Source organism: Clinocottus analis, unplaced genomic scaffold (genome assembly GCF_023055335.1).
Source record: "Clinocottus analis isolate CAN_PGR_092001 unplaced genomic scaffold, fCliAna1.0.p SCAF_15, whole genome shotgun sequence".
NCBI lineage: Eukaryota > Metazoa > Chordata > Actinopteri > Perciformes > Cottidae > Clinocottus > Clinocottus analis.
The window spans coordinates 4041789-4067343 of NW_027175876.1; the positions used below are offsets into that span (position 1 = coordinate 4041789).

General features: G+C 44.5%; 1 protein-coding gene across 2 annotated transcripts in view; it reads right to left on the bottom strand.

Moving 5' to 3' along the window:
- nbas (NBAS subunit of NRZ tethering complex) overlaps positions 1 to 25555 on the bottom strand; it is a 138929-nt gene that overhangs the window by 42032 nt on the left and 71342 nt on the right. For both annotated transcript variants that reach the window (XM_068577120.1, XM_068577119.1), the window contains 5 exons: positions 14706 to 14929; positions 14385 to 14495; positions 7463 to 7713; positions 3228 to 3568; positions 828 to 1052 (listed from right to left, as the gene is read on the bottom strand). In XM_068577120.1, coding sequence (XP_068433221.1) covers positions 828 to 1052; positions 3228 to 3568; positions 7463 to 7713; positions 14385 to 14495; positions 14706 to 14929 — 1152 coding nt within the window. The remainder of the gene's footprint in view (positions 1 to 827; positions 1053 to 3227; positions 3569 to 7462; positions 7714 to 14384; positions 14496 to 14705; positions 14930 to 25555) is intronic.

Below are 25555 nucleotides of genomic sequence, written 5' to 3' on the forward strand. Positions count from 1 at the left end.
TGAGCGGTCCCGGTGAAGCTGGGGAGAGCTTAGTCGAGCAGGAATACACAACACGCACACACACAAACACACACACATACACAGTCTGTATCAAAGCACGTGATCAAAAGGGTTTCGTAGAATGGATATTAGATAAATCGACGTGTAACTCAACAAGAGGAAAGACACACAAACGAATCAGACGTCCCTTGCAGATGTGTGTCACAGTACGTGAGGAAGTTTCAGTTTTAGAAAGCATGCGTATTAAGGTCAAACAATTAAGAATATATGATTTTGTTTATCTTATTAATGCAGCCAGGTCTATTTGTGTAACTATTTTAAGGTGAGTATGATTTTTTTTTTTTTGGAATTATATGAGTTTTCTTTGGAAACCCATTTCCGCCACAAAAAAAAAAATTAGGAGCCGAAAAAAAAAAAAAAAAATTAGGACCAAAAAAAAAGGAAAAAAAAATTAAATCAACTTTTTTTTTTTCGGCGACTTTTTTCAAGTCAAGGAAATATGAAAAAAAAAAGTCGATTCATAATTTTTTTTCAAGTCAACGAAAAAAAGGCGATTAATTAATTTTTTTAACCGTAATTTTGTTTTTGTTTTTTTTGTTCCGAAATTTTTTTGGGGTTGTGTCGGAAATGGGCTTCCACAAGCCATCAGATTTAGCTGATTTCCCAACAAATCACCATTCATGTCTTGAACTAATCACTCGACGTAGTGATCGCTAAAGCGCAACGATGAATCACCGCAGCAAACTTTTAACCTGTCATTTACCACAAACGTACAGCAAAAAGTCTTCTCCCTGTGTAACAGTTGAAGTCCGACAGATGGGGCCTACCTGCTGGCTGTCTTTGAGTGACAGAATGAAAGCATGGCTCAGGGTGTCCAGGTGGGCCTCCGATTGCCGCAGGTGTGTCAGAGCATCATCAAAAGTCATCCCTGCTGGGTCCGTCCTTTCCTGCCCCGCGCTACTGTCGGCGCCTCTCTTCCTGTTCTTCTCAGCCAGCTGGCGCAGGGCTTTGGTGGCTCGCTTTATCACCTCCGACCTCGCCTGGATGCTCAGCTGGAGACGCAATAGGATGGATGGAAGGAAGAGGAGGACGAGGGGGGGACAGAATAAGGAAAAAGGAAATTGGGGTTGAGTGTGTGGGTCAAATTGAGGGAAAGAGAGGTGCACAAGTTAGGTGTTTTAATGTTAAACTTAACATGTTGACGAGGGGCACCAGAAATATCACTTGGAATTGGAGGAGCATGCTGTGTGTCGGTGTGTGAGAGATATCTTGGCTGCCGGCCTGGTGTGATTGATTCTATTCAGTGGGAGAAAGTTAGCCATGCATGGAGGAAAGAGAGGCCCCTTTGGCTGTCGGAAGTTTTACTCTCGTCCATAGAAGCATGCAGGCGTTGACAAGACCCACACACACACAATCACACCAGGAAGACACCTACAAATCACCCAACTTTACATTTTCTACCTACCTCAGCCACACACACTCAGATATTCTGCCTTTGCGAGATATCATGACCGAGACTGACAGCCCTTCTCTCTGCCCGGACAGGATGATCACTCAAATGGAGTTTCCTGACAAACCTGCACAATTTCTTTTCGGGGTAAGTGTGTATAAGCATTTCTGTGCATTCATAGCCTTTTGTTTCATGTGTGAGTGGGGATAGAATTAGATACAATCACTCCTAGCCGACATCAGTCAAAGCCTTGGGCAAGGTTTGAAAACAGGCTGGTGGTTGAGCTTCCACTAAAGAGGCTATCTCAGATCAATACTTCAGAGAGGGGAAAATGCCAACGCTCTGTTTCCCCTCAAAATATAGGTGAGATACGTCCCAGCCATCCATCTCACCCTCTGACCTTGTAGGAAATGGATCAATCCATTGTGGGGGGCCGTTGGGGTATGAAAGGTCAGATGCATTCCTACCAGTGAGGGGGGGAAAGATTTTCCTTTGAGGGTTTAAAAGGGAGAGGGGAAAAAAAGAAAAGAGGAGGAAGGTGAGGGAAGAGGGAGCAGACGGTGTGTTTCTGAAGGTTAATCTGCATGTTAAAAAGCACAGTGGGGAAAAAGTGCCTACTGGGAATTATAGTTTAATTGGCTCTGAAGTAGAGTGGGATCAATTAGCTCTCTTGGAGTGTCTGTGAAAGAGAGGATGTGGAAGACAAAAGTGGAAGAAAAGAAAGGTCTGGGGTGGGGAGGCAGTGGCAGTGTGCCAGTATGAAAAAGAAAAAAAGCAGTGGGCTTCTATTGATAAGGTGCACTGAGGCTCTTTCCCCTGCAAGACATTTTTATTTTTTCAAAGTGCTGTAATTATGTGGCTGGAATTTCCTGTGCAATTTCACAATTTATTTTATAAATCATGACTGGTATATGTGCTTTGAGGTGGCAAAGTATGTGGATGTGAGCAGAATAATGTATTTCAAAATAGAAAAGGGCTTATTATGATGTTCCAAAAAATTGAGCCGATGGGCATGATAGATGACTGGGCGGACGATGAAGAGTTAAGTGAGGAAGATGACAGTTGGATGAAGTGATTGGATACCCCCACAATCCTTCCTTTTAGACAATAAAAATCTTGTCTGGGTGGCTGCCGAGAACCGACTACCTTCTGTGTCGCAATTATATCTTGTCAGTCTGCCAAACTCACACCAGTTCCTGTGTGAGCCCCCTTCACACTGTACTGTGTCAGACAATTATTCCTCTTTTCTCACTGGCGTACAGGGATTCATATGAAAAAAAGATGGCTGGATTTCAGGTGTGTGTGGGGTGGGGGGGAACGTGACACTGCTAAATTCCAAATTCGGAGCATATGATTGGGGGATTGCCTCCATATGGCTCTCAACATGGAAACGGCTGTGCTGGTGGCTGGAAGCTAGAAGAAGAACGCTAACAGTACAAACCGACACAGTGAAGGTTTAACTGGTGGGTGGGCGAGGCACTTATGCGTCAATGCCGTTGGTTGGGATGCCGTTATAAGCTGCGACCGCTTAGCTAGCTAATGGCCGGCCCTTAGCTAGCTAGCTAGCGGGGAATACACACAGAGACTCGTAGGCATTAGCCGGTCCAGCTATATAAAAACAGCCCAGAAAAACCTCAAATTACAACACACACGAGAGAGAGTAACTTCGTTCTTTACATAACAAGTAGTTCGCTGCTGGATTAATGTTCTGAATTTGGAACTTTGCACCTTCACTACAACACAAGCGGCACTGTTGCTTGACCGAATACAGGCTTACATGTTCGGCTGCATCAGGCGAGAAGGTGATGGCGTCCAGGAAGTGGACAGCGTCAGCGGGGACGAGCCTGTCCAGGTATTTGGCGCAGGTGTCGTACGCATGGAGGTATTCTTGCTCGCTCTGAGGGGGTTTCTTCAGCAACTGGGGGTCTCCTTTCCAAAACAGCTTCTGTAGCCACGCTGCGTGGACTGCACTGGGGGACACTGTGGTCCCTCCACCACCAGGCACAGGCAGCCGGTTAGCGAGTTTGGAGATAGACAGTACGTTCTGACTGGTCAGAACTGGTTGTAGAGTCAGCAGCGGATCCAACGATTCATCGGTCAGGCTCCGGTAGTTCAACCCTGCAGAAGAGAGGTGATTATTTAGAAAGGCGTTTATTATATACACTCCTACACCACTTTTAGATTGAATATATCCTGATGATGTGTTTTAAACCCCACCTAACCCTTTTGCTTATGGTGAACTAGTACACATGGAGACTCATTGTCTTTCTACCAGGAGGCAAACTCCTGAAAGTTAAGCAAGTGCACTTGTATTCTCTCTAATGGCCGGCAGTGGGGGCGACAAAGTCAGATTGTATAGAAGTCTATGAGAAAATGACTGTACTTCTCACTTGATCCATTACCTCAGTAAACTTTGTACACATTCGTTTATGGCCTCAATTGCTAGAGTCTTCTTCACGAATGATGTGCATTGAGTAAATGATGGTCCCATTTAGAGTAAAATTAAGACAAAGGGTATGGTTTTCGGCGTGGCTACTTACGTGCCATTGACAGGTTGATACCACAGTGTTGTCCTGCCTAAGAGTCGTTCCTGTTCACATCTTAGAACTTTTACTCATTCAGTTCATGAAAGTAACCGTTTTAGTAAAGTAAAAATGTCATATTCAGCACCGAGTGACACCCTTTGTGTCACTTCTGGTTGCAAAATACCAAGATGGCAACATTCAAAGCTCCACACAGCAATACGAGGAAGAAAGAATATGACCTTTCATGTTTAGTGTTTGATTTAAATTGTAGAATATATCACGCTGATTCTCTTGTTTTTCCCTGCTACTCTTTAAGATACGGCAACATTAAAAATACAAATGTTTTCAGGCATTGTGCACTCAGTGTTAGCGCATTATGACTTGACGAGGTAGGGAAAAAAAGTAGCAATTTGTATGCTGCATTCACATGCGACATGTGCAAACTATGCAGCACTCGCGGGATAATTACAGTGATTTGATATGCAGATGCTGTTAAATGTTCTGTTACATGGCAGAAGAGAGATGCACAGAAGAGAGTAAAAAGGTTTACGCGAACAACAAAGAGTGCCGGCGTCTGCTTGTGTCTGCATGCAAAGATTTGTGGATCCGACCGAGCGCGCCATGTCTCCTACCACTGCAGTACTGTGTGTTTGCGTGTAAGAGAGAGAGAGAGAGAGAGAGAGAGAGGGAGAGAGAGAGCGAGCGAGCGAGAGAGCAAGTAGCGTGCTCTTGGTCTCAAGCGCTATCAGACAGACACATTACTGTGGCAACACCACAGCCTGTCTGGGCTTTAAATATTTAACACTGGTCTGCCTGTGGGGAGGGCTCTGTCAACGCTGCTCGGAATCCCTCACGTGCACGTGCACGCACACACACACACACACACACACACACACAAAACTGAGCGTGCACACACAATACTTTCAGACAGGCCCAGACGGACACTTAAACCGCAGATAAGAGTTACATGCACTTACACATGTACACTCTCTCTGTCTCTCCCCTGCCCCACCCAGTCCTCTTTCTGTCTCCGTCTCTTCCTCACTCCACGCAGCATCTCACCCTCTTCCTCAGGAGAGCACCGCTGAGACAGTCACCTGGTACTGTGTCTGAAACTGTGATGAATATTGGACACACACCACCTGTCTCTACATTGTCTTGATGCCTGTTAGTCTGTTTGGGAATGCAAATGAGTCACTTTTGAGTGTGTGTGTGTGTGTGTGTGTGTGTGTGTGTGTGTGTGTGTGTGTGTGTGTGTGTGTGTGTGAGTGCGTGTGTCTTAGAGTTGGGGTTAGTAGAAAGTTGGTGACCGAGGGCAGCAACAGCCTGCGTGTCAATTTTGCGACAAAGTGTGAATGTGTGGGTTAAGCTTTCTCAGTGTTTGTTAACGAGTGTGTCTCTCTGTGTGTGTGTGTGTGTGTGTGTGTGTGTGTGTGTGTGTGTGTGTAAATAAGAGAGGGACAGGCAGTGCTAGTTTGTATGTGTTATCTATGTACCAGCGCATGAGTATTGCTCATCTATGTACTTACAGTATGTATGTGTGAGTGCTAATGTGTGTCTCTGGTTTAACATTGGCTGCAGTTGTGCAATTTACAGTTTGTGAGTAAGCCCCTCTCCTGAACAGCGACACGGTCCAATAGGAGCTTAGCAACCGCAACTAGGCATTGCAGCCCTGTCGACCTTGGGATTTCTCCTCATTTTGTGCGTATGTGTACGGAGCTCAAGTGAGGGCAAATACTTAAAGTTCCATTTCTGATTGACTTATAGACCTTTTTTTGTAGCAGACATTTACTTGTCAAAAGAAAGAAAACCTATGATTAATGTTTTTAATTTGTGATTACCACGTTCCATAGGTGAGGCGGTTCCAGGGATCTAATGTCATGCATGCTCACTTACTGACTGACATGGGACATGAGTCCAAAGGGGCAATAACTCAAAATGATCATGTATTGTCTTTTAATTAAATCGTATTGTGATGAAATCATATATTGAGAGATCATGCCTTTATGTTGTCGTAACTGATGATAACAGACACACAAAAACACCAACCTTATAAAAAAAAATCCCTGGTGGAGTTAAATCAAACTAATATGATTACTCTGTATTTGTGTGCATGCATTTAAATACAGTTAGGGAACAGCTGGAAATATAATTTACCTTTATTTCTAAACAATAACACAAGAAAATACTAGTATTTAATTTAACAGTTTCTTTTTTTGTCTGGAAATCAAGGAACCATTGTTTTAAAAAAAAAAAGTACTCAAAATTTGAAGTGAAATTAGCGATAACAAGGTTAAACCAATCAGTTTCTATTGTAGAGATATGAAACGGTAGTTGTGTGTGAGTGAAGCAGTGTGAACTCAAAGTACCCTTTTCTCAGTTTATCTAGAAATGCAACAAAGTGTTGGTGTGGATGACTCAAAGGCGTGTGTGTGTGTGTGTGTGTTAAACACAGACATGTGTCACTGGTAAAAGCTGCAGTGTTATCTGGCGCTGAGGGGGGAAGTGAGGCGTGAAAACACAGCTGACACCCCCGCTGACCTTTACTGAACTCCACGGACAGGTGACACCTCCTCCACCCGTACACAACAAAGTTTGTGCACTCTAGCCGGACCGCTGAACCGGCGACACGCGACACAACCTGGACACGACGTCCTTGGAGAGGGTTGCTGCTGCCACAGAAATCGAAGTGAAAACAGCATCATACTGCGGCGCTGTCGCTGTTTCACGAGCGCCGGCTGTTGGGTAGATTGACGCGCGGTGCAGAGGTGGATCGCTTCCCCTGTCATTTACACAAAGGTGTGTGGAGTTTTGTCTGTGTCAATCCTGTTACTTTTCTATTTTGAAACCTAACGTGAACGCTGGTGGAGAAAAAAAGAGAAATCGAGTAAGGATAAGATGACGTAGAGATAAAAGTAGAATGCCATCGGGCGGATTTGATTTGTCGCCTTTCAAAAGAAATATGAGGATTGGTTCCCGAAAAAGGCGCCTGAAATTTTGGCATTCAGCCGTTGTATTTTTGTAACATTCTCCATGACAATCAGTAGCACGAGGTTATCTACTGCCTAGAAGGAACATCCTCATCCGTGTGAGTCATCAATCACGCCGAGAGGGATTTTGCTCAAGTCTTGACGCTGGACTAGATTTCTTGACATTAAAGGCTTCCAGCTGATTTTCCTCTAATGATATCGGTGCAATAACCCGTGGCTCAATACAAGGCGCTTCTTTTTCATTTAATGCGTCTCTTTTCTCTCTTCAACACCATCACTCGTTTGGCAAACGGGTGCTTCTGTTGATTCAGATTTTCTAAGCTGTGCCATTGTCGAGCAAAAGCAAATCAATGTCTTTTATTTCTGATGAACACACCTCTTGCATAAATGATTGCATCAGCGAAGTGTGGATGAAGACATTGCGCATGGATAAGTGGTTAACCCATGTCATTAGTAAGAATAGACTTAAATCAGCTGTTAATTGCAGGCCGTCTTACCGTTGGCAACAGCTCGGAGCTTCTTGAGCAGCTTGACGTGGGAGTCCGGCTTGATGGTGGTGGTGACGTAAGGCTCGCAGCCGGCAGCGTCTAGTAAGGTGTAGTAGTAGAGCAGCCGGCCCTGGTCGCTCCCCTCCACGGTGGGCAGAACGTACTTGGTCATGTGGCTGTAAAAGGCCTCGGGGTCGCACTTCAACGTGTCAAACAGGCCGAGGGACTCGCTCCGCGATTCAATGTCCTTGGTGGAAAGACTGGAGGTGGAGGTGGAGGGATGGTAAAAACATGTTTGTTTTTTTTTAATTAAAAAGAGAATAAAGCCATGAGAATGATTTGAATGTCTCAACAAGATATTTTTTCACAGCGATATAAACACACAACAATAATCCTGTCTATCCCAAGTTTAAAGCTTTTACGTTTGGCTGTTGTAAACACCTGCTGTGTGAGATATGTCTCGTGTCTGGAAATGATCCATTATGTACACAGGATGTAACACACTTAGCAGCACGTTTCTGGCACTACAGGCACCGGTTTGTTTGAAAGAAAAAAAAAAATAAAGATCTAAGTTGTTCACATACGCAGTGATAACCCCAATGCCAAAAAAAAAAAAAGATGAGAGAAAACAGCAATACTGACAAAAAAAAACAACACATCAACAAAAAGTAGAAGAAGAAAAATCACAGGAGGAAGACAACCAGCACTGTAAACTATTTGGTAGAAACAGCACTGATCTGCAGGCTTATCACCAAAGACAGTCCCTCAAAAAAAGATGAAGATTTCATAGATTACCACTGAGAAAAGGGGGGGTGAGGGGGTGGAGGGGTTGGGAGGGGGGGGGTGAGGAAGACGGGGAGAGAAAAGAGAGTCAGAATGTGATGTGGAAAACATCTGTGTGTTATTAGGGATTTGTTGCAGTTGCACACAACTTGCTTTGCTTTAAAAAAAACAACAACAAAAAAACATGTTTCACCGCAAAAAAAAGTCAACAGCAGCAGGCGGTCTGAAGAACGAGAGGACAAGTGAAACACCGGAGAGGGGAGAATCAGAAAGAAGAAGAAAAAGAAACCAAAAAAGAAACGTAGATAACCGCAAACAAAGGTTAAACAAGGGAAGAGAGAAAGGAAAAGGGAAAGCTCAGTGCTGCTCGTCACCGAGGGGCTCCGGGCATTCAGCACGCTGTCCGGGAGTGTGTGTTTGTGTGAGTCTGTCTATCTGTTGGAACGGGACGACATCAAAGAGGACAATGGTTCCTCGGGGGCTTTCCATCAGAGCTCCCCGGGAGGCTTTCGTTAATGAAAAAAAAACAACATGGAGAGCAGCGTGGAGGCAGCCGACAATAAGCTCAATAGTGTAAATAACACTAATCATCCTCACAACAGGGGCTCTAATAAGACGGAGTCGACGGAACAGCTAACTCTAAGTAAAGACTCGCTCTCCTCTCTCTCTTCCCTAAGTGCACACAATCACAGAGAGTCCAATCAGGGTCTGATGTTTCCTTATTTAATCACATTAGCACCAAAGTGACTGGACGCACCGAGGCATGAGAACAATGGCGACAACTCGTCCCGGTAGGTCCGTTTGAGTGCTGTTCAAACTTTTCCTTGGCAAGCGCACACATGCAGAGACACACACACACACACACAGGCAGACCCTGCAGCTGTCAATATGTTCAAGTCAGACGCTGCTTTTTTTTTTTTTTTTTTGGCAGAGTGTGTTAACTGTATTTCCTCAAAGCCGGGTCGTCGCCTCACCTTTGCCTTTCTTCTCTGTCCAGCGACAAAAAGTGCTGAGCGCCTCTCTTTGCAAAGCGCCTCCTCTCTAGAACTTTCACCATCCCTCTGACCCACTGATAGATTCAGTCTTTCCTCCTGCTGCTCACTCTTACACACACACACACACACACACACGCACACACACGCACACACACACACACACGCGCACACACACACACAATCTCTGCTGTGCTCATGTGGCTGTAACATCAGGAGCTTCTCATTACAATCTTTTTCCTGTTAGTCTTCAAAAGCAACGGCGTCTCTCCGTCTCCCATTACCATATTCCGTTTCTTGTCTCTTCCGCCATGTCCAAAGAAAATTAGGCTCCTCATATTATTAAATTCAGGAGCATATTTTATTGCCGTGGTAATCAGCCAGAATCAAACTCTATGGGGGCTGTTGGCCGAGCAGTGGTGATTATTCAGCACGTCGGTGTGTTTTTGTGTTGTTGCTGCATGATCCGTGCTGCTCATGTGTGTTCAAATTGACTGCGGGGGGTTATGAAAGTGTTTGTGCGCTGTACAGGACAACAGCACTCGACAATTTGACTTGACAACAGGGGGGGAGGGAGGCATACGGCTGATTCAGTTTTTCTTCGTGAGGCAACACATTTCTGCTTTTCGCACATTTCCAAACACAACAGACATGCACCGACACTGATACTTCACACGCAGGCACGCACACACACACACACACACGGTCCTTTGGTAAGAGTCACACAGTACAGCATACCTGGAACTGAAGCGACACATTCCAATCATACGAACATAAATTCTTATGGCATTGCAGGTGCGACTCCCTCTTCTTTCTCCATATTCAGTACTTAGCTGCAACCTCTGAAGTCCAGGCTTCCAAACAGGAGTCCTCAAACCAATGGGTGATCTCAAAGGGATGACGTCTACTTCAGTCTGTGATGGAAATCCAAAATTTACTGTCTTTTTAGCTCCATTTTGGCAATAACCCGTTCTTGCTGGATATATATTTGACTCTTCAGCTAATAAATACTACACTTTGTTCGCCAGCCAGTTGCTAACTTGCTCACAAAATTTGTACCTGATGATGATGTCTAGAGCAAACTGGTGGACCAACCAAGAGATGTCCTGTTGTTGCCATCCCTATAGAGCCCTACTGCTAGCACGGCTAAAATGTAGATTTCTCAGGTGTTCAATTTAAGTTAAGATAAAATAGATCGTTATATAATTACCACAAAAAAAAGCATATACAAAGTGGTGTATGGCAGTTAAGAACAGTGGGTTACATGAGCAGCTGATGGCATTAATGGACGCGCTGCTTTGTTTTCACTGTCAAACTTAAATGGCCTTCAAGTGGCGTGCATTTGCTTGGTATCAGACAAAGTTGGCAACTTGTTCCAATCAGTGCAGTCAACTCGAGGTGCAGTGGGCCGTTTCAAAGGTCTGAACCCACGCAAGCCATGCCTCCCTCCCTCTCACCATACCGCCCTCCATACCTCCCTCCTTTTCTCCGCTTTAATTCAGTCATAAACATTGTCCTGTTTTGTTTTACAGACTCCATTACTGAAGCAGATGCGGTTGTATTCGTCAGTCCAGGTCCTGCGTTCCCATGGTATCCCCAATGGCTTTAAGAAGCATGCTTCCAGTCATGCTCCAAGCTCAAACCTCCCGACAGTCAGCATCAGCACCAACGGCAGCGGAGCAGGAGCGTGTGCAGTGTCGTTCCTCACCCGTGTAGCAGCAGGGGCCTCGTACCCACTGAACGATGCGATACGCGTGCACCGCTTCTACTCTCGGCAAGAAAATTAATGAGGATGAACACACAGCAACATGCCATCACGATCATCAAGTGTTGAACGTCGACAACAGTACGATGCAAACAACAGGATGTCTTATTACGCGGGTGACAGCTATAGACAGCTCGCGGCACGTCAACGTCCTCGCGCGTACGCGCCAATAACAACTGTGGAAATTGCCTTCCAATGAAAATCAACAGTCATTCAACTTGCTAATAATTAATGTATTGCGAAAAGATCAAAACACAGAATATGCAGCGCGGCAGTAAGGAAGAACGCCATCGAGATAAAAGAGCGAAGGTGAAACTGCGGTGACAGACCGAAGGGGGGCTTTGCTGTGATGGGGCCGGCTGCCGTTCACAATGTTCTTTAAGTATTGATATCATTTGCATGCCACGAGGCCTCTGAAAGGTTAACGTGACTGCTTTAGACAGAAAGCAAAGTAGAAGTGAGGTTCAAATTAATTGGGATTTTATGAAAAAGGATATGGCTTAAGATAATATACTGGTCTTTGCAACCAGTATATTGGATTCTGGCATCAAAGGAATCACAGACAGTCAATAGTTAGGCTTCTTGGGGTGCTCCATATTGATAGAGGACACTATCAACTAAAGTTGAGCAACTGGCACAGTTACCATTTTACCACCAGGGAAGCCAAAACGTTAAGAATTTGAACGTGTATGCACCGGCTGGTGCAGAATCCAAAAGGTGTCCTCTCCGTCTCTGAGGATTCCTCATTAGGCTCAAAGCAAAACACATCTTCAGGATGAGTCACACGGGGGAAAGGTGCCACAAAAGACTATTTATTTCTCATCACGGGCAAACGCTGATCTGCAGGAAAAAGCAGCGCGAGCGGTCGGTTGGTCGGTCGGCAGCTGCCGGCGGCGGCGGCGGCGGCGGGTAGCGACTGAAGTAAGGAGCGAGTCGTTTGATATACGGGACGTTTGTTTGGATCCGCTGACTGTCGGCCCATGTGGAACACGTTGCTCGTGCAATTCAAGTTTCCTTTACTTATTCATCTACCGAATCCTGTCGCGGAGACAAGTCCTCTGCGATGTCAGGTACGAGCTGCGACGGTTAAAGTTTTACAAGACACTTAAGTTAATATTAAGTGCACAGAAGGAGAAAAAAAAAAAAAGGGCAAACGGAGAATGTTACAACTGAATTGGCAGGTTTTTACGGAGAATAAAAAGTCAACATCCTTTGTTTTTTGGGGGGGGGAGGGGAGAGGGGGAGTCATTTTAATGATTTAACAGTTGCTATTAAAATGTCAATAAAGCGAGCTGAAAGTCATGTCCCTGAAGACGCCCGACGCACTCCCACAAAGCCCGACATGCAGAGAGAACGGCTGACGACGGCGGTGTTTAGCGGAGCATTGATTCCTCTGAAGCGTTTATTCTGTGTTAATAGGACTGTCTCAGGGACACTCGGGCTCTATCATCCATCTCCTCTTCCTCCATCTATCTGCACCCCTACATCCCCACACACAGATCCAGTGGGTATTTCTCGACTTAACGACCTTTCGCCACATTCTGCATTTTGTAACACTTAACGACGACTGCGCCGCTGCTCTTTCCACTCGTTTGACCTGAAGTACATTCCCATTTGTCACCCTTTGACCGGAGTATTATTCTTATATGCGCCGATTTGTTTTCCAGAACTGCAGATCTCTACAGTGGCATCAGGACTTCAGGGAACTATTTACCCTGCTGTACTGCCAGGACCCCCCCCCCCCCCACAGCAGCGTGTGAGGTCCCGTTCATCACTGTTTGCAGCTTTAATTACCAACACAAATGCTCTCGAAACGTTTGAGTTGAAACTAAATACTTTTTGCCCCCTCTCAAATAGAGTGATGTTTCATCGCTCTTATGGAAATAAATGAATGAATCAATGTAGCTTGTTCATAAAAGTGATTCCTTATTTCGCTTTTCTCAGCCTGCTCCTGCAGATTGCTTCAAGAGGATTTGGGAAGCAGCTCAAACGGCGTTCAACTCCCGAGCTCGACTACTATCCTCCTGAGACACGGCATATTCATTTTTGTACGCTGTAGTGCACGTTACGTTTTTGCTAAGTCCTCTCAGCCTACACATGTCACTCTATTGAGTCCTGATGTTCCTTAGAGAGGACAACTGTAGCTTCATAATGTCATCACGTGTGGGAGGGGCGTGGCCTCGCCAACTTGCCTTTTCCGGTCTTTTGAAAATGGCAGGCAGCACAGAACTCCTCAACCAAAGGCAATATTTCACTATCACTGCCCATCTTTCTCCACCGCTGCTTGCTCAAGAAGGATCAGATCAGATCTTTAATGAGATTTAGTTCTTTCGTGTTTGAACACACTTATTGCAAGCCGCCAATGTCAAATAAATGTAACGCCAGAGGAAGACTTGTGCTGTTTCCTTGACTCCGAGTACCAGCTTCAGAGCTGGACTTGATCCCGGAGCACTGCACTGCTTTTGCTGCTAAACAGAACGAGTTAAAGAATGCATTTCCCTACGAGGATCAATAAAAGTTGAAATTCCATCTCACACCCCGGCTTCGGTCCGTGCGCATCTTTTCCTTTACGTTTTCCCTCGTCTGCTCCATTTATATCAGTCCCTGTGTCCATCCAGCCGTTAAATCAATACGCACATTGCAGATGCCTCTCGTCAAGAATATAGTACGAATATTCTTCGCGCATTTGTCTTGATCTTCAGATTTTGGTAGAAACTCTCACACACACACTCACACAGACACACACACACACACACACAGCAGCTGTGGTCGGGTTTGAAGAAGGAATAGGCTGTAATTTATCGTTAAGTGGAGTCCATAAACCATTTCCCTTATATCAGAATGCGACAGGGGGGATATTTATCACAGGTGCACACATGTGTGTGCACACACACACACACACACACACATCTGCTGAAAAGGCATTCTATTAAAACAAGGAAAGGTGCAGAGCTAGTCAGATCCCTCGCTATAAAGTCAGAGTAAATAGATTATGGAAATAGACTGTGACACACTCGCGTCCTCTCTCCCTCCAAAACAAGCGCACACACATACAAACACATATTCACAACATGTTTGATTTACTCTAGGGGGGGAGGGCTTGAGTATGTTTTTTATGTGGCGGGCTTTGTTATAACTCAGAGGCTGCGTTGCTATTACATTCAACTTTTTCTACACGTCACTTTTTAGACTTTTAAATAGAGGACGAGGACATGTGCTCCTGCTAAACTAAACAGACGTGAGAATGCAGAAGTAGACTCAAGCAGTGTGTGTTTCTTCATCAAAAAAATGATGCATTCAGGAGCATTTCTAGTGCACAAAGACAGGCAGAGGTTATTCAAGGGTGTTTTTATTTGTGTGTGAGTGTGTGTGTGTGTGTGTGTGCATGTACCCGCTATCTGTAAAGAGGAACTCGAGGTGAGTCATGTAGACCTCCCACAGAGGAACACTGTAGCGCTTGGCCAGAGACAGAGCGATTCTGTACACGTCGTCCTTCACTGTCCTGAACACACAGACATGTAGAGAGGAGAGAAAACTGTGAGCAGATTTAATGGCATTGAAGCAGGAAGAGCGATCCCGCCCACTCGTATGCGTACGCCGCGTGAAAAACATGCAGAGCACACAAACGCAAACCCACGGCGTGTGAGATTATTTACTCGAGAGAAACATGGCACTGCGGGTATGCTGCTTTAAAGTCCTCTCCCCCGCTTACTCTGTGAGGCCGAGGATGGTCTCCTTCTTGTAGTCGGCGTCGGAGCTGAAGCGCTGGACGTCCACGCCGCGGCCGAGCCCCTGCAGCACCTGGGCCTGGGTGAAGTCCCTGAGACGCTCGTTGTAGACGCGCAGCTGGCGGATCAACTTCTGGAGCTCCTCCGGCCAATCCGAATACGCGGAGACATGCTGCGTGACCAATCGAATCAGCTCCTTGGGGTCAGCCTGTGAAAGGGGGGAATAAATCTCATGTTGACTCGCATAATGGTGCTGAATGTCTTATTTCACGCTTGTAGCCTCACAGGGTAATGGTATATGAAGCAGGAGTAATCCTGAGAATTACGATTTTCAGTATCCTCTGAATGAAGGCAAAGAAAAAGCGGGCTTTCAAATCCTTCGCTGCAGGGGAGTATCGATGTATTGGCTACTAACTCAAATCTTTACAATTCCTGGAAGTTTTACCATTTGTTCATTTAGATTTTGTTTGCAGTCCACGCCATTGAAACCTCCAGCATACTTTTAAAAAAAAAATATATAATCAAGAAGATGTTTTACAGAATGTCTATGGAATGAAAAAACAAGAACACGGTTGAATTGATTGTATTTGTCGTTAAACCCATTTGTGCTACTGACAAAAGAGTTCAATTGTTTTGCACCCTTCTCCTTAATCTACGGGAAGATTACTGACCTATGAATTGGCTCGAAACATTTGAGGAATTAAAGCAATAGTGTAATATTCCCAAAATCCAAACATACATACAAAATATACACAAATACATCATTAATAAATCAAGCTAAATCCTTTTGCCTCGAGACAAAACGTGGGAATGTAATTGAAATTTACGTTTGTTTCACAGAGGTATTTCCATCTGCTGCCGTTCTTCATCTCTTCAGATCAGTGGAAGCTTGAGTGACATGTCATGCTTCATGGTATATTTGCCCCGAGCCTTTTTTCACAGCACCTTATCGCACTGTTTTCATCAAAACGTCAACTTTTCTCCCTCTGCCAAGCGTTCTGGATTCATGTTTGTCCGAGTTCTGGTTCCCTGATACCGTCTGAGACTCTTTTTAATATAATTACGCCACAGATTTGTTTCTTATTTGTACCTTGCTGTGCTTTCAAAGTGCAATTCTTACTCATAGACCGATACAGGAAGTGCACATTTCCATAAATAACCCGCCCTTACGGCTCATCATTAAACTATGCGACACACTGGGGTTCAAACAACCTGCACTGCATGGTATCTGAAACTTCACAGGTCTCTTTTGCTGCTTTGCAGTTGCACACTAATGAAGCCATTTTCAAAAATGGCTGTAATTTAAAAAGGAATCGTCTGTAAAAGGTAAGGGAGGACAAATTATCCTGGCCTTACTTCTAAATTGTTGCTTCCAGGAAGACATAGACTGAGTCCCCCCAGTTAAATCAGGCAACTCAATATATGCCTTTTTTCCCTCCACGCCTGGAAAATATGGGTAAAAGTACCAGGAACCATGATTGCGACCGTGATTCAGGCCCATGGGGAATTCGGCGGCGGATACACGGTTATGATTGAGAATGTCGCGGGCAGGGAACGAGAGGTGAATGTTGCATCTCTCTCATCACCTCTGTTCTAATTAAATGAGCTGCTGGATTTGCTTTTTTGGGCATCTTATATGTCGTCGCCCAGCAGGACGAGATGGTTTATTTGCATAAGGTAATTATGGCTGCTGGAGATGTGTGAGCTTGAAAACGGAGGTGTGTGTATGTGTGTATGTGTGCTTGTTTATGTCCATTTTGTGTCTCTTCCTGCGCTCAGCAAAGTGTGTGTATATACGTGTGTCTTTAGATGTGGCTTCGACGGCAGTCGTGGTGGCAGAGAGAGAGAGAGAGAGAGAGAGAGAGAGAGAGAGAGAGAGAGAGAGCGCAGAGAGTCGGCGGGGGAGGAAATAAGCCAAGAGATTGGAGCAGGAAAGTAATGGAGGGGAGGGAGGGCGGGAGAGGAAAAGTAGGGTGGTATTTGTTAATGCCGGTATCATTTTTTAAAAGTCAGACGAGGTAGAATGACACATAAAGGAGAACATAGGGAGCGAGAAGAAAGTCTGCTGCAACTGTGATGGACAGGCCGATGTTTGAAGAACTTTATTGAAATAAGTCTTTCATGATGAAATTTTGTTTGCATTCTCCCTCCCTCCTTCCCTCTCTCTCTCTCTCTCCTTCCCTCTCTCTCTCTCTCTCTCTCTCTCTCTCTCTCTCGTGCTCTCCGTTTGTCAATCATCTACAATACTTTGCCCTTTGGGCTGGCTGGACTAAATCTTCCCCTCACCTCTCCAAACATTCTTTTCCCTTGCATCCCTTCAAATACGTATTCTTTGCAATCCCATTTAGTCTTCAAATTAAGCAAAAACACTACTCGCATTCCTTCTTCATCCTATATAATTACTTGCTTATTTGATTTCAAAGTATCTTGAAAAGCCCCTTCTATCTCTCTTCTGAGGGAGGGATGTATAAACTGTATGTCAAGTATAATTGCATGAGGTAAGTGTGTGATGTTGCACAGCTGGGAGGACGCCAGCCTCCCTGCAACTCCCCTTTTAGCGATTCCACGGGCTCCTCTCCCCGTGCGCCCCTCCTTCCTGTGATACTGCTTAAGAGGGAACCGTATAACAAATAAAAAAGAAAAAGTCTACGTTTCAGTCTCAAATCTTTTCATCCACACTTGCGCCATCATTTCACTCTTAATGTCCCGTGTTACTGCATTTCAGTCACAACCCTGCACCCGTTTAATCTCCTTTTGCCTTTTCCGAATGCTCTCTGGTTAGATATGTGAAATAAAATAGGATTATAGTGCCTCTTTCCAGTTAGGGAACGCTATCATAGTAATCAACTAAATCTTAATATGACATAACCAGTGTTGTTTTCCCTTTTACCATCAACTCTTAGGCCTGTGAATTAACAAAATGCTAATATTTTATAGATTGCTAATATTAAAACAAAGCGGCACAGTCTTCATTCGCCTTTAACTAATCTTACATTTGCTAATAACCACTTAACACATAAGAACTGCCGAGAGTGATGGGGAAAGTCACTAGTCTTGCAGATATTTGGTCAAAAAAACGAAATATTGGACATTATTGATGTGATCAAAAGGATTCTAGCCCCCCTGTTGTGCCGCTGCGAGATCTACATTGTGGACTAGCGACACTTGATGGTCTAATGTGGTGCCTGCTGCGGTTTTTCTTTCACACACACGCACACACACACACACCCATCTGCTTGCAGAGTTTTTGCTGTACCATCTTTTTTCGACTCTCATCCCCATCGGTCTGAACCCTGGTTTTGATTACTTTTGTCCCCATTTGTTGTCGCCTGTCTTCGTGTTACTTTGCATAATCTCTTTTGGCTGTTTATGTATATATGTACTTGTCTTCACTTGTTCTGTAATGACTTTCACACGCACACGCACGCGTGCACACAAAGACAAAACAACAAGGGAATCACGAAAGTTATTACGAGTCATGCTGAAGGGACCATGAATGTCTTTACCATATTTCAAGGCAATCTATTGAATAGTTGTTGAGATGGTTTCCGGTAGTTTTCGGGACATAAAAGCGGACTAACAGACAGCCAGTAAAAAAAACATCTGAAAGCTTTGCTTTTAGTACGGCAAAAAATAAAATGTCTCAGTTCCTTCTCATCAGTCTGGCAGTCCGACGATATAACGCGTCTCGCGATTCATATTAATTGTGAGAGAGTCCATTTCCTTCCAATGAGATGTTTGGGTGTTTGAAGGGTTAAACTCGGTTCCATTCTCAGTATAATTAATATGCTGTGTGTGTGTGTGTCTGTTACGATCACATCAGCAAGGCTCCGCACACAAACATACAGCTTAGTCTTTGAGTCTCTCTGTGGGGTAAGGAACACTTAGAGGTTACATGAATTCCCTAGCTAGCGTGTTAGCTATTAATGATCTTATTGAGTTATGTTTATCTCATGCCCAACACTTAGCTACACAGACAGTGACCTCATTAGCACTAATTCTGCGCATGGTGTATTTAGTATGTGCACACTACTAGGCCGAACGTAAGGGGAAGAGGGGCTGTTTTTAAAGGGATGATCGCTCCGTAAACAAGCTCGGCTGAACTGCGAGTCATAAAACACCATAAGGGGGGCTGATCACAAGCCTGCCAAGAAGACTGCAAAGACACCAACAGGAGGAACTTAGCACAATCAACCCCAGTGCATCTAATCAAAGGTTTAGAGACGGCGTAGTCTCAAACCTTTTCCAGTCATCTGCAACAGTGCATTAAGAGTTCATATTTGTCTAATAGGGCCCTTTCTGCAGCTACTCTGCTCCACGGAGCTCCCATGGGTAAAATATAGACCGCTAATGATCGCGGTACAAGGGCTCAATTTGTACAAGTGCACAATTTGTAGAAAAAGAGGAAAGCAAAGTCATTGGGTTTGCGGTTCTTTTTTTTTTTTTTTCTATGATGGGGTAGTGATTCGGTCTAACTCATTATTCCAATCAATTCAAAACGGGGAGCTGGCGCAGTGGTCCGGCACGGCCAAGGTCGGGCCGCGCACCCGGTAGATTGAATCCTGTTGAGTCCATGAATAAAAACTAAAACAAACAAAAAGCACTTGCGATGGCCGCAGGCAATGTGAAATGTCACCAGATGTGAGCAAAGTGCCGTTTCCTCACGTGGTCTCCGCGCTATTAAGGGAACACTTTCATCTTTGCTCCTAAAAACAATTTCTGTCTGGTGAGTGCTTTACTAAACGTCGTGCTTTTATTGTATTTTTTTTTTTTTTTCCACTCTGTCCACACTGTTGAGATGTCCTTCGGCTAGAATAAAAAAAACAAAAACAAGTTGATATACGTACTAAAAGGTTGAAGATATTTTTTCCAATTCACTGATTCCATCAAAGAACATGGCCTTAAGTAAAGCATCGAAGAAGACTTTGTAGGCATTTATTAAAAAGGGAAATGTCATAATGAGATGTTCAAAGAGCTCAGCAGTTTCTTTGCATAATGCACTCTACAGTCACGCTGTGTGTGTGTGTGTGTGTGTGTGTGTGTGTGTGCTTTAAAAGGTATGTTTGCTTGTGCGCACACCACGAGTGCGAGTGATCGATACTCAGCGAGAGGACGGCGACTGCAAGCGAAGATAAATGGTTGAGTGAAAAATCTCAATCTCTTTACTCAGCACATTGCTGAACATTGGCGGCACATTCGCAGCTACAACGATGCCAAGCGCCCAGATTCTGACACACACACACACAGACACACACACACACACACAGGCTTGCACACTGTGTTAGCGTGTACAATTATTGGAAGCCTGGTGTCGCCTCCAGAAGAATTCAGTTGGACAACTTCTCTCCTTCTTGTAATTTATTTCCTCGATCACAGGTAAAGTAACAAGCGCTGCAGTTGCAAAGGCAGGGAGTCGTCAAGTCAACGCGCAAGTTGACCGTCTAAAACAACACCCCGAACAACCTGAGGTTCAGCTCTTTAGTACACGGTTTTCCGTCATCAACACATCGTAAGCAAAGTGACATTTCATTGGCTCTAACCTGTCAGGGAGGAGGAGAATCCCATCTTCTCATCTTTTCTCACAGAAAAGGACGTGCAACGCGCCAATCTGTTGCCCTAATGTCAATATACTGATAAAGAGGTGTGAGTGTTGAGGAGTGCAGGCGTGTGACTGAGGTTCCCTTGAGAACCGGACATTTCATAGACCGAACCATCTGCAGCTGCACCTGCGGTTGCTGAGCTCGCTAACCTAACCTGCACTTCACCGGACATGAATATGAAAAGCATCTACAGAAATGGAAGATTTATATTATCAACTGGGGGCCCGACAGGCCCAGGTAAACAGACCTTAGCACTTGCATAAGCACCACGGGCTATTGTGCAGCCACCAGCAGCAGAACAATTACGATAAAGAGCGCTTCTATGTCGCAAACGAGCACTTTAGTCGATGTAATGAAAACTTCCTGTGCAGGCGAGTGGAAGTCGGCTCATTTATGCCTCGGGGGGATAATGGAAGCCGAGCATCCGCGTCACGGAGCCTGGTGCCGCTCCGTTGTGCCTGGGAGCCGTAATCGTACGGGAAGCTGTCAGTTCGACTTGAATGTCAATCGCGGGCTACAGACTCGTCAAGAGGCAAAAAGCTGTTTGAGGAAGTCCTCTGTACCCGGGGGGGGCGCCTATCCATCTTCCCGGGGTCCGAGGTTCCTGACTTGAGACACTGATACATGTCTAAATGGCTTTTTAACCATTGAAATTGCATTTGAAACGTCCGTCTTGCGTTGTCTTTCTGCTAAATTGAATTGCAAAGACGGCTTTTTACCAATCTTTTACAATCTCTTACAGTGGGATCGACTCTGTAAAAGAGAATTACAAAACAACTTTGCGAGACTAAAAAGGACAATATTTGAGTTCACTTGCTTTAAAAATAGCCACACAATTAAATAATGCACATGGGCAAACAAGCATCACAGCACCTAGGGACTTAACTATTAATATTGTGAGAGTAAAGCGATATTACAGTGAAGCAGGGACCAGTGGCTCATTTTTTTCCACAGTCTCAATAGAAAAAACTGAATGTGACTAAATTACACGAAAGTTAACCACCAATTTTGGTAAATGCACTGGGTAAATATTTGAAAATATATTAAAATAGCATTTAAGGGGTTGGAGGGGAAGTGGGATGGGAGGTAGAATAAAACGAATGACAGGGTTTTAAATAAAAGGATCACTTTCAATTCATCACGACTCGGTTCATTTTCCTCGTCATGGTTTCTATTGGTTTTGACAACATACTCAAGGATTACTCAGGTCTGGGTACGTGGCAATTTTAACGTCAAAGCAGAAAACGCGAGCAGTCAGAAGATCAGGCAAGTTGCAAAAAATGTCTTTTCCACGATTAGCATTTAATTTAGAGGTAAAAACAAAAGAGAATGTCAGAAATAACACAGGAAATGTGTGCGTTTAATTCCATCAAGCATTATAAAAAAGCAGTTTGGCCAGTAATTGTGTTCGTTTGGCACATCCCCAGATAATAGTAATACTTTAATTTTATATAGCGCTTTTCTAGATACTCAAAGATGCTTGATGATGGTGAAGATTGAGTTATTGGCCAAATTATTTAAAAAACAGTCGTTAATTATCCTTAAATGAGGTTCTAGGCCCCGGTTTGTTGCTGGGCATGCTTCCCCCGTGTCCTTCTACAGTCGCAATACATGCTGGTTTGGTTCTCTAGAATTGGTTCCGTGTTACTGCAGGTTATAAAGTTCTGGTCATGTTTATTAGCATGAATGTAAAAAAATCAATAAAAAAATCCAACGTACGTGTGTGTGCGCTGCATAGATAAGATAAATAACAGCATGATTGATGCATTGGTAAATCCTTCCTAAAGGTACATATTACTTTATGGAGCTGAGGTTCATTATATGTGACATTTATGTGACATAAGATGTGTGTTTTATGTGATTTTTATTAAAACTAATTAAATTCCAGGAATTGTTTCCGTCACCTTAACCTTAAGTTCCCGTGTTTTCCTCGCAGGCGGCGTCGGCTCCAAAGCCTTTCCATCTCCAGATAGCGAGGGAACCGGCTGTTGATTGAGGCTTTAAAAACACGTCAAAGAACTCGAATAAGCCCTCAGAGAGTTGTGTTCCCATTTGCAACTGAATGACTTCGGTGTCTTGAGTGTTTAGCGTCTTATTGCTCGGGTATGAAATTACGTGATGGTGACAAGAGAACCGAGGGGGGGGGGAAAAAAGCGTGAGAGTCATCGAGGCGGTGTTGCTGCTCCTCGAGTGGGGAGTGGGAAACACTTGGAGACAGCTCGACACACCACAACTCAAGTAGACGTCTAACACATGACGCACACACACATATGTTAGCCTGCAGTGACACATACATACACACAGAGAAAGGAAGCACAGACTATTAAAAATGCATGAAACATGCTACTCTCCTCCGAATCTAACTAGCAAAGCAAGCGCGCGCGTGTGAGATATTGTGATACGGGCACGCCGCCGTACATATCTGCAATAACATATCGCACGGCGTACGCCGCGTGCCCTTAAAAGATAAGAGGAAGCGCGGAGAGCTCAAGAAAGCACAAGAGAAATGTATAAAGTATGCAGAGTCAAGATAGCGTTGTGGACGGAGAGGCCCCGAGATTTTGACAAGAGCGAGACGCGTCTACGGGCGGAAATAATCTGAACAGCGGTAGGAGGAGGAACGATAGCAGGAAGAGAAATATGATGTGGACAGAAAGAAGCCCGTGGAGACACGTGAAAGACAGAACTGTCATGCCAACAAAGCAATTCATTTAACTGACAGAGAAAAATAAATACGGGAACATAAGGAGCGCACGCTGGGGGAGAAAAGAAAAGGAAGAAAACAGGAGTAGAAATGAATAAATAAAAAAAGACGGTGGGTGTGGAGAATGAAAGGAGGGTGGAAGGGGTTGAAAGGTTTTCTAAAAGTTTCCACGAGCTCATCAATAAGAGCTGAGTGAAGGCGAGATCTGGAACACAACGATAACAAGCATTCTGGTCGAGCAAACTAAAGAGGGAGGAAAAAAACTCAAAAGGAAATGACAGATAAAGAAATAACAGAAGAAGAAAAAAAAAGCTAAAAATGAAGGTACAACTGCCAAAGACTAGCGCAGAGGAGGGAAAGCGGTATATATTTTTAAGTTAATGGACTTGAACTTCACTTCAGGCAGGAGGTCGGGGAGTGATTACTGCCATTAGGTGGCGGGGAGGATGTGCGTGTCGGTGCGTGAGGACGAGCACGCCGGGTCGAGTAGAACTTGTTTATGTGCGAGTGTGTGCGCGAGTGTGTGTTTCTGTGCACAGTTCTGACCTTCAATGTCAACTGGGATACACTTATCCACTTCTTCTGCTGGCCTCTTTCCCTCTTCCGTTTTATTATTTCAACATTTCACCTCGCCTCCTTCCACCTGGGCGAAAGCCCACGAGAGCCACGGTCCACTCAAGGAAAAGGTCAGAGCCATTTCTTCTTTTATTCTCCACCTTATCGCCCACCCTGCTGCCGCTCCCCCTCCCATGTTGTTCTGATCACTTGCTCTTTTTCTTGTTTGCATATATCTTTCGCACTTTGTGAAAAAAAAACAACTAAAACATGTCCCATTAACATGGAAGAAATACATTACATTTTCCATTTGCACGTGGTGAAATTTCGCATAATCCAAAGAGTCTATGAGACTGATGTATGCACAAACGTCTGGCTGCTGTAATTAAGACATCTGGGGAAATAAAATCCATTGACACATGAATTAACGCAAGCACACAGACAGGAACAGAATCATATAGACACAAATTCCAGGGTAAGTGGATTACTATGCTGATGAGTAAAAGGATGATTATAGTTATTTACCAGTGTGTCCTATTATGATTTGTGCAAAGCCTTTTGTATTCCGACTTCACCACAAACAATGCTCTCTGTCCGTGAAGCCAAATGGTGATCGAGCAAAAAAAAAAGGTGATTCAAAAGTATACAGATACACTGGATTAAAATCCAGTGTATCTGCAAAATCCACTGCTGTAATGTACGATGGAATTAAAACATCTCAAAATTGACTAGACACAGTGGTGAGTGCAAGCATTAAGCTCTCATTTTGATCACGCATGGGCGTGTCAGGGGTGTAACCACGACCGGAAGCTTTTCACTCAACCGCGGCGGAACATATCGTGGCTGCACTTCGGCTCTCATCCAGGGACCGGTTTGTAATCCCACAGAATTCTCCTCTCACTTTTCTTTTTCGCCCAGCAGCGGGGGAAGCGAGAAACGGGAGCATCTCGGGTATTGAGGCACTGCAGTGTTTATTCATGGGCCAACTGTAACCTACACTGACAATAACTTCCACCAGACAACTTCAGCGCTCAACTTTCCCTCCGCTCCGATCGCGACAGCTGTCTGCCCCGAGCGCAGCCATCGTCTCTCTCTTACTCTCTCGCTTTTGCTCAATCTCACACACACACACACACACACACACACACACACACACACACACACAGACACACACACACACACCATTGAGCCATGCTCATATGCATCAGTCTTGATGGAAAAATAGATCAGGAATACTACTGGATTAGACGTTTGCTGCCTAACTCGGCACAGAAATCTAATGAATCCGAATCCCTAGCGGTAACACTTGTTGATCGCCTGCAGCACTTACTGGCCGGTTAAGAGGAGAGGGGAGACACCAGTCAATGCAGGTATGAAGCGGTCAATAAAATATATTTTTTAAGAAGTTGGACAATAACTATGAGGCGGACAGTTCTCTAGCATGTGTAGCGCCCCCGTTGCCTATTCAACCGGGGCACCACTTGGCTGCTCACTTGAGTTTGTTTTGACGTTTAATTAAAGACAATGTCCAGTGGTAAAGTCCATTATCTTTATTGTTACTACAAAACCCAAATAATAACCTCATTTGCAAAATATAGTTGCCGGTATTCAAGTCACAAAACATACCATGGTTCCGTAAAACCGTCAAAAACTGTTTGCTTTCCCAAAATGAGCGACATTTGACTCCAATGCCTCTTCTAATTATATAGGGCCCCCCAGTGGTGGGAGGTCCAACAGACCCAAAATGAGCAAAATGGCACTTACAGCATGTGACAGTAGACATGGAAAGACAGACAGATGCACACACACACAAGCACATAATCTCCTTAGGTTTTCGCCTACAGGGTTATAAAAAGACACTTCCTTCCTGGCCACTCTGACATTGACTTTTAAACACTGCTCTTGTCACAAAGCCATACCAAAACAGCCCGCTATCGCTCTGCTTGTTCCTCCTAACCCTGGAACAGACTTGAAC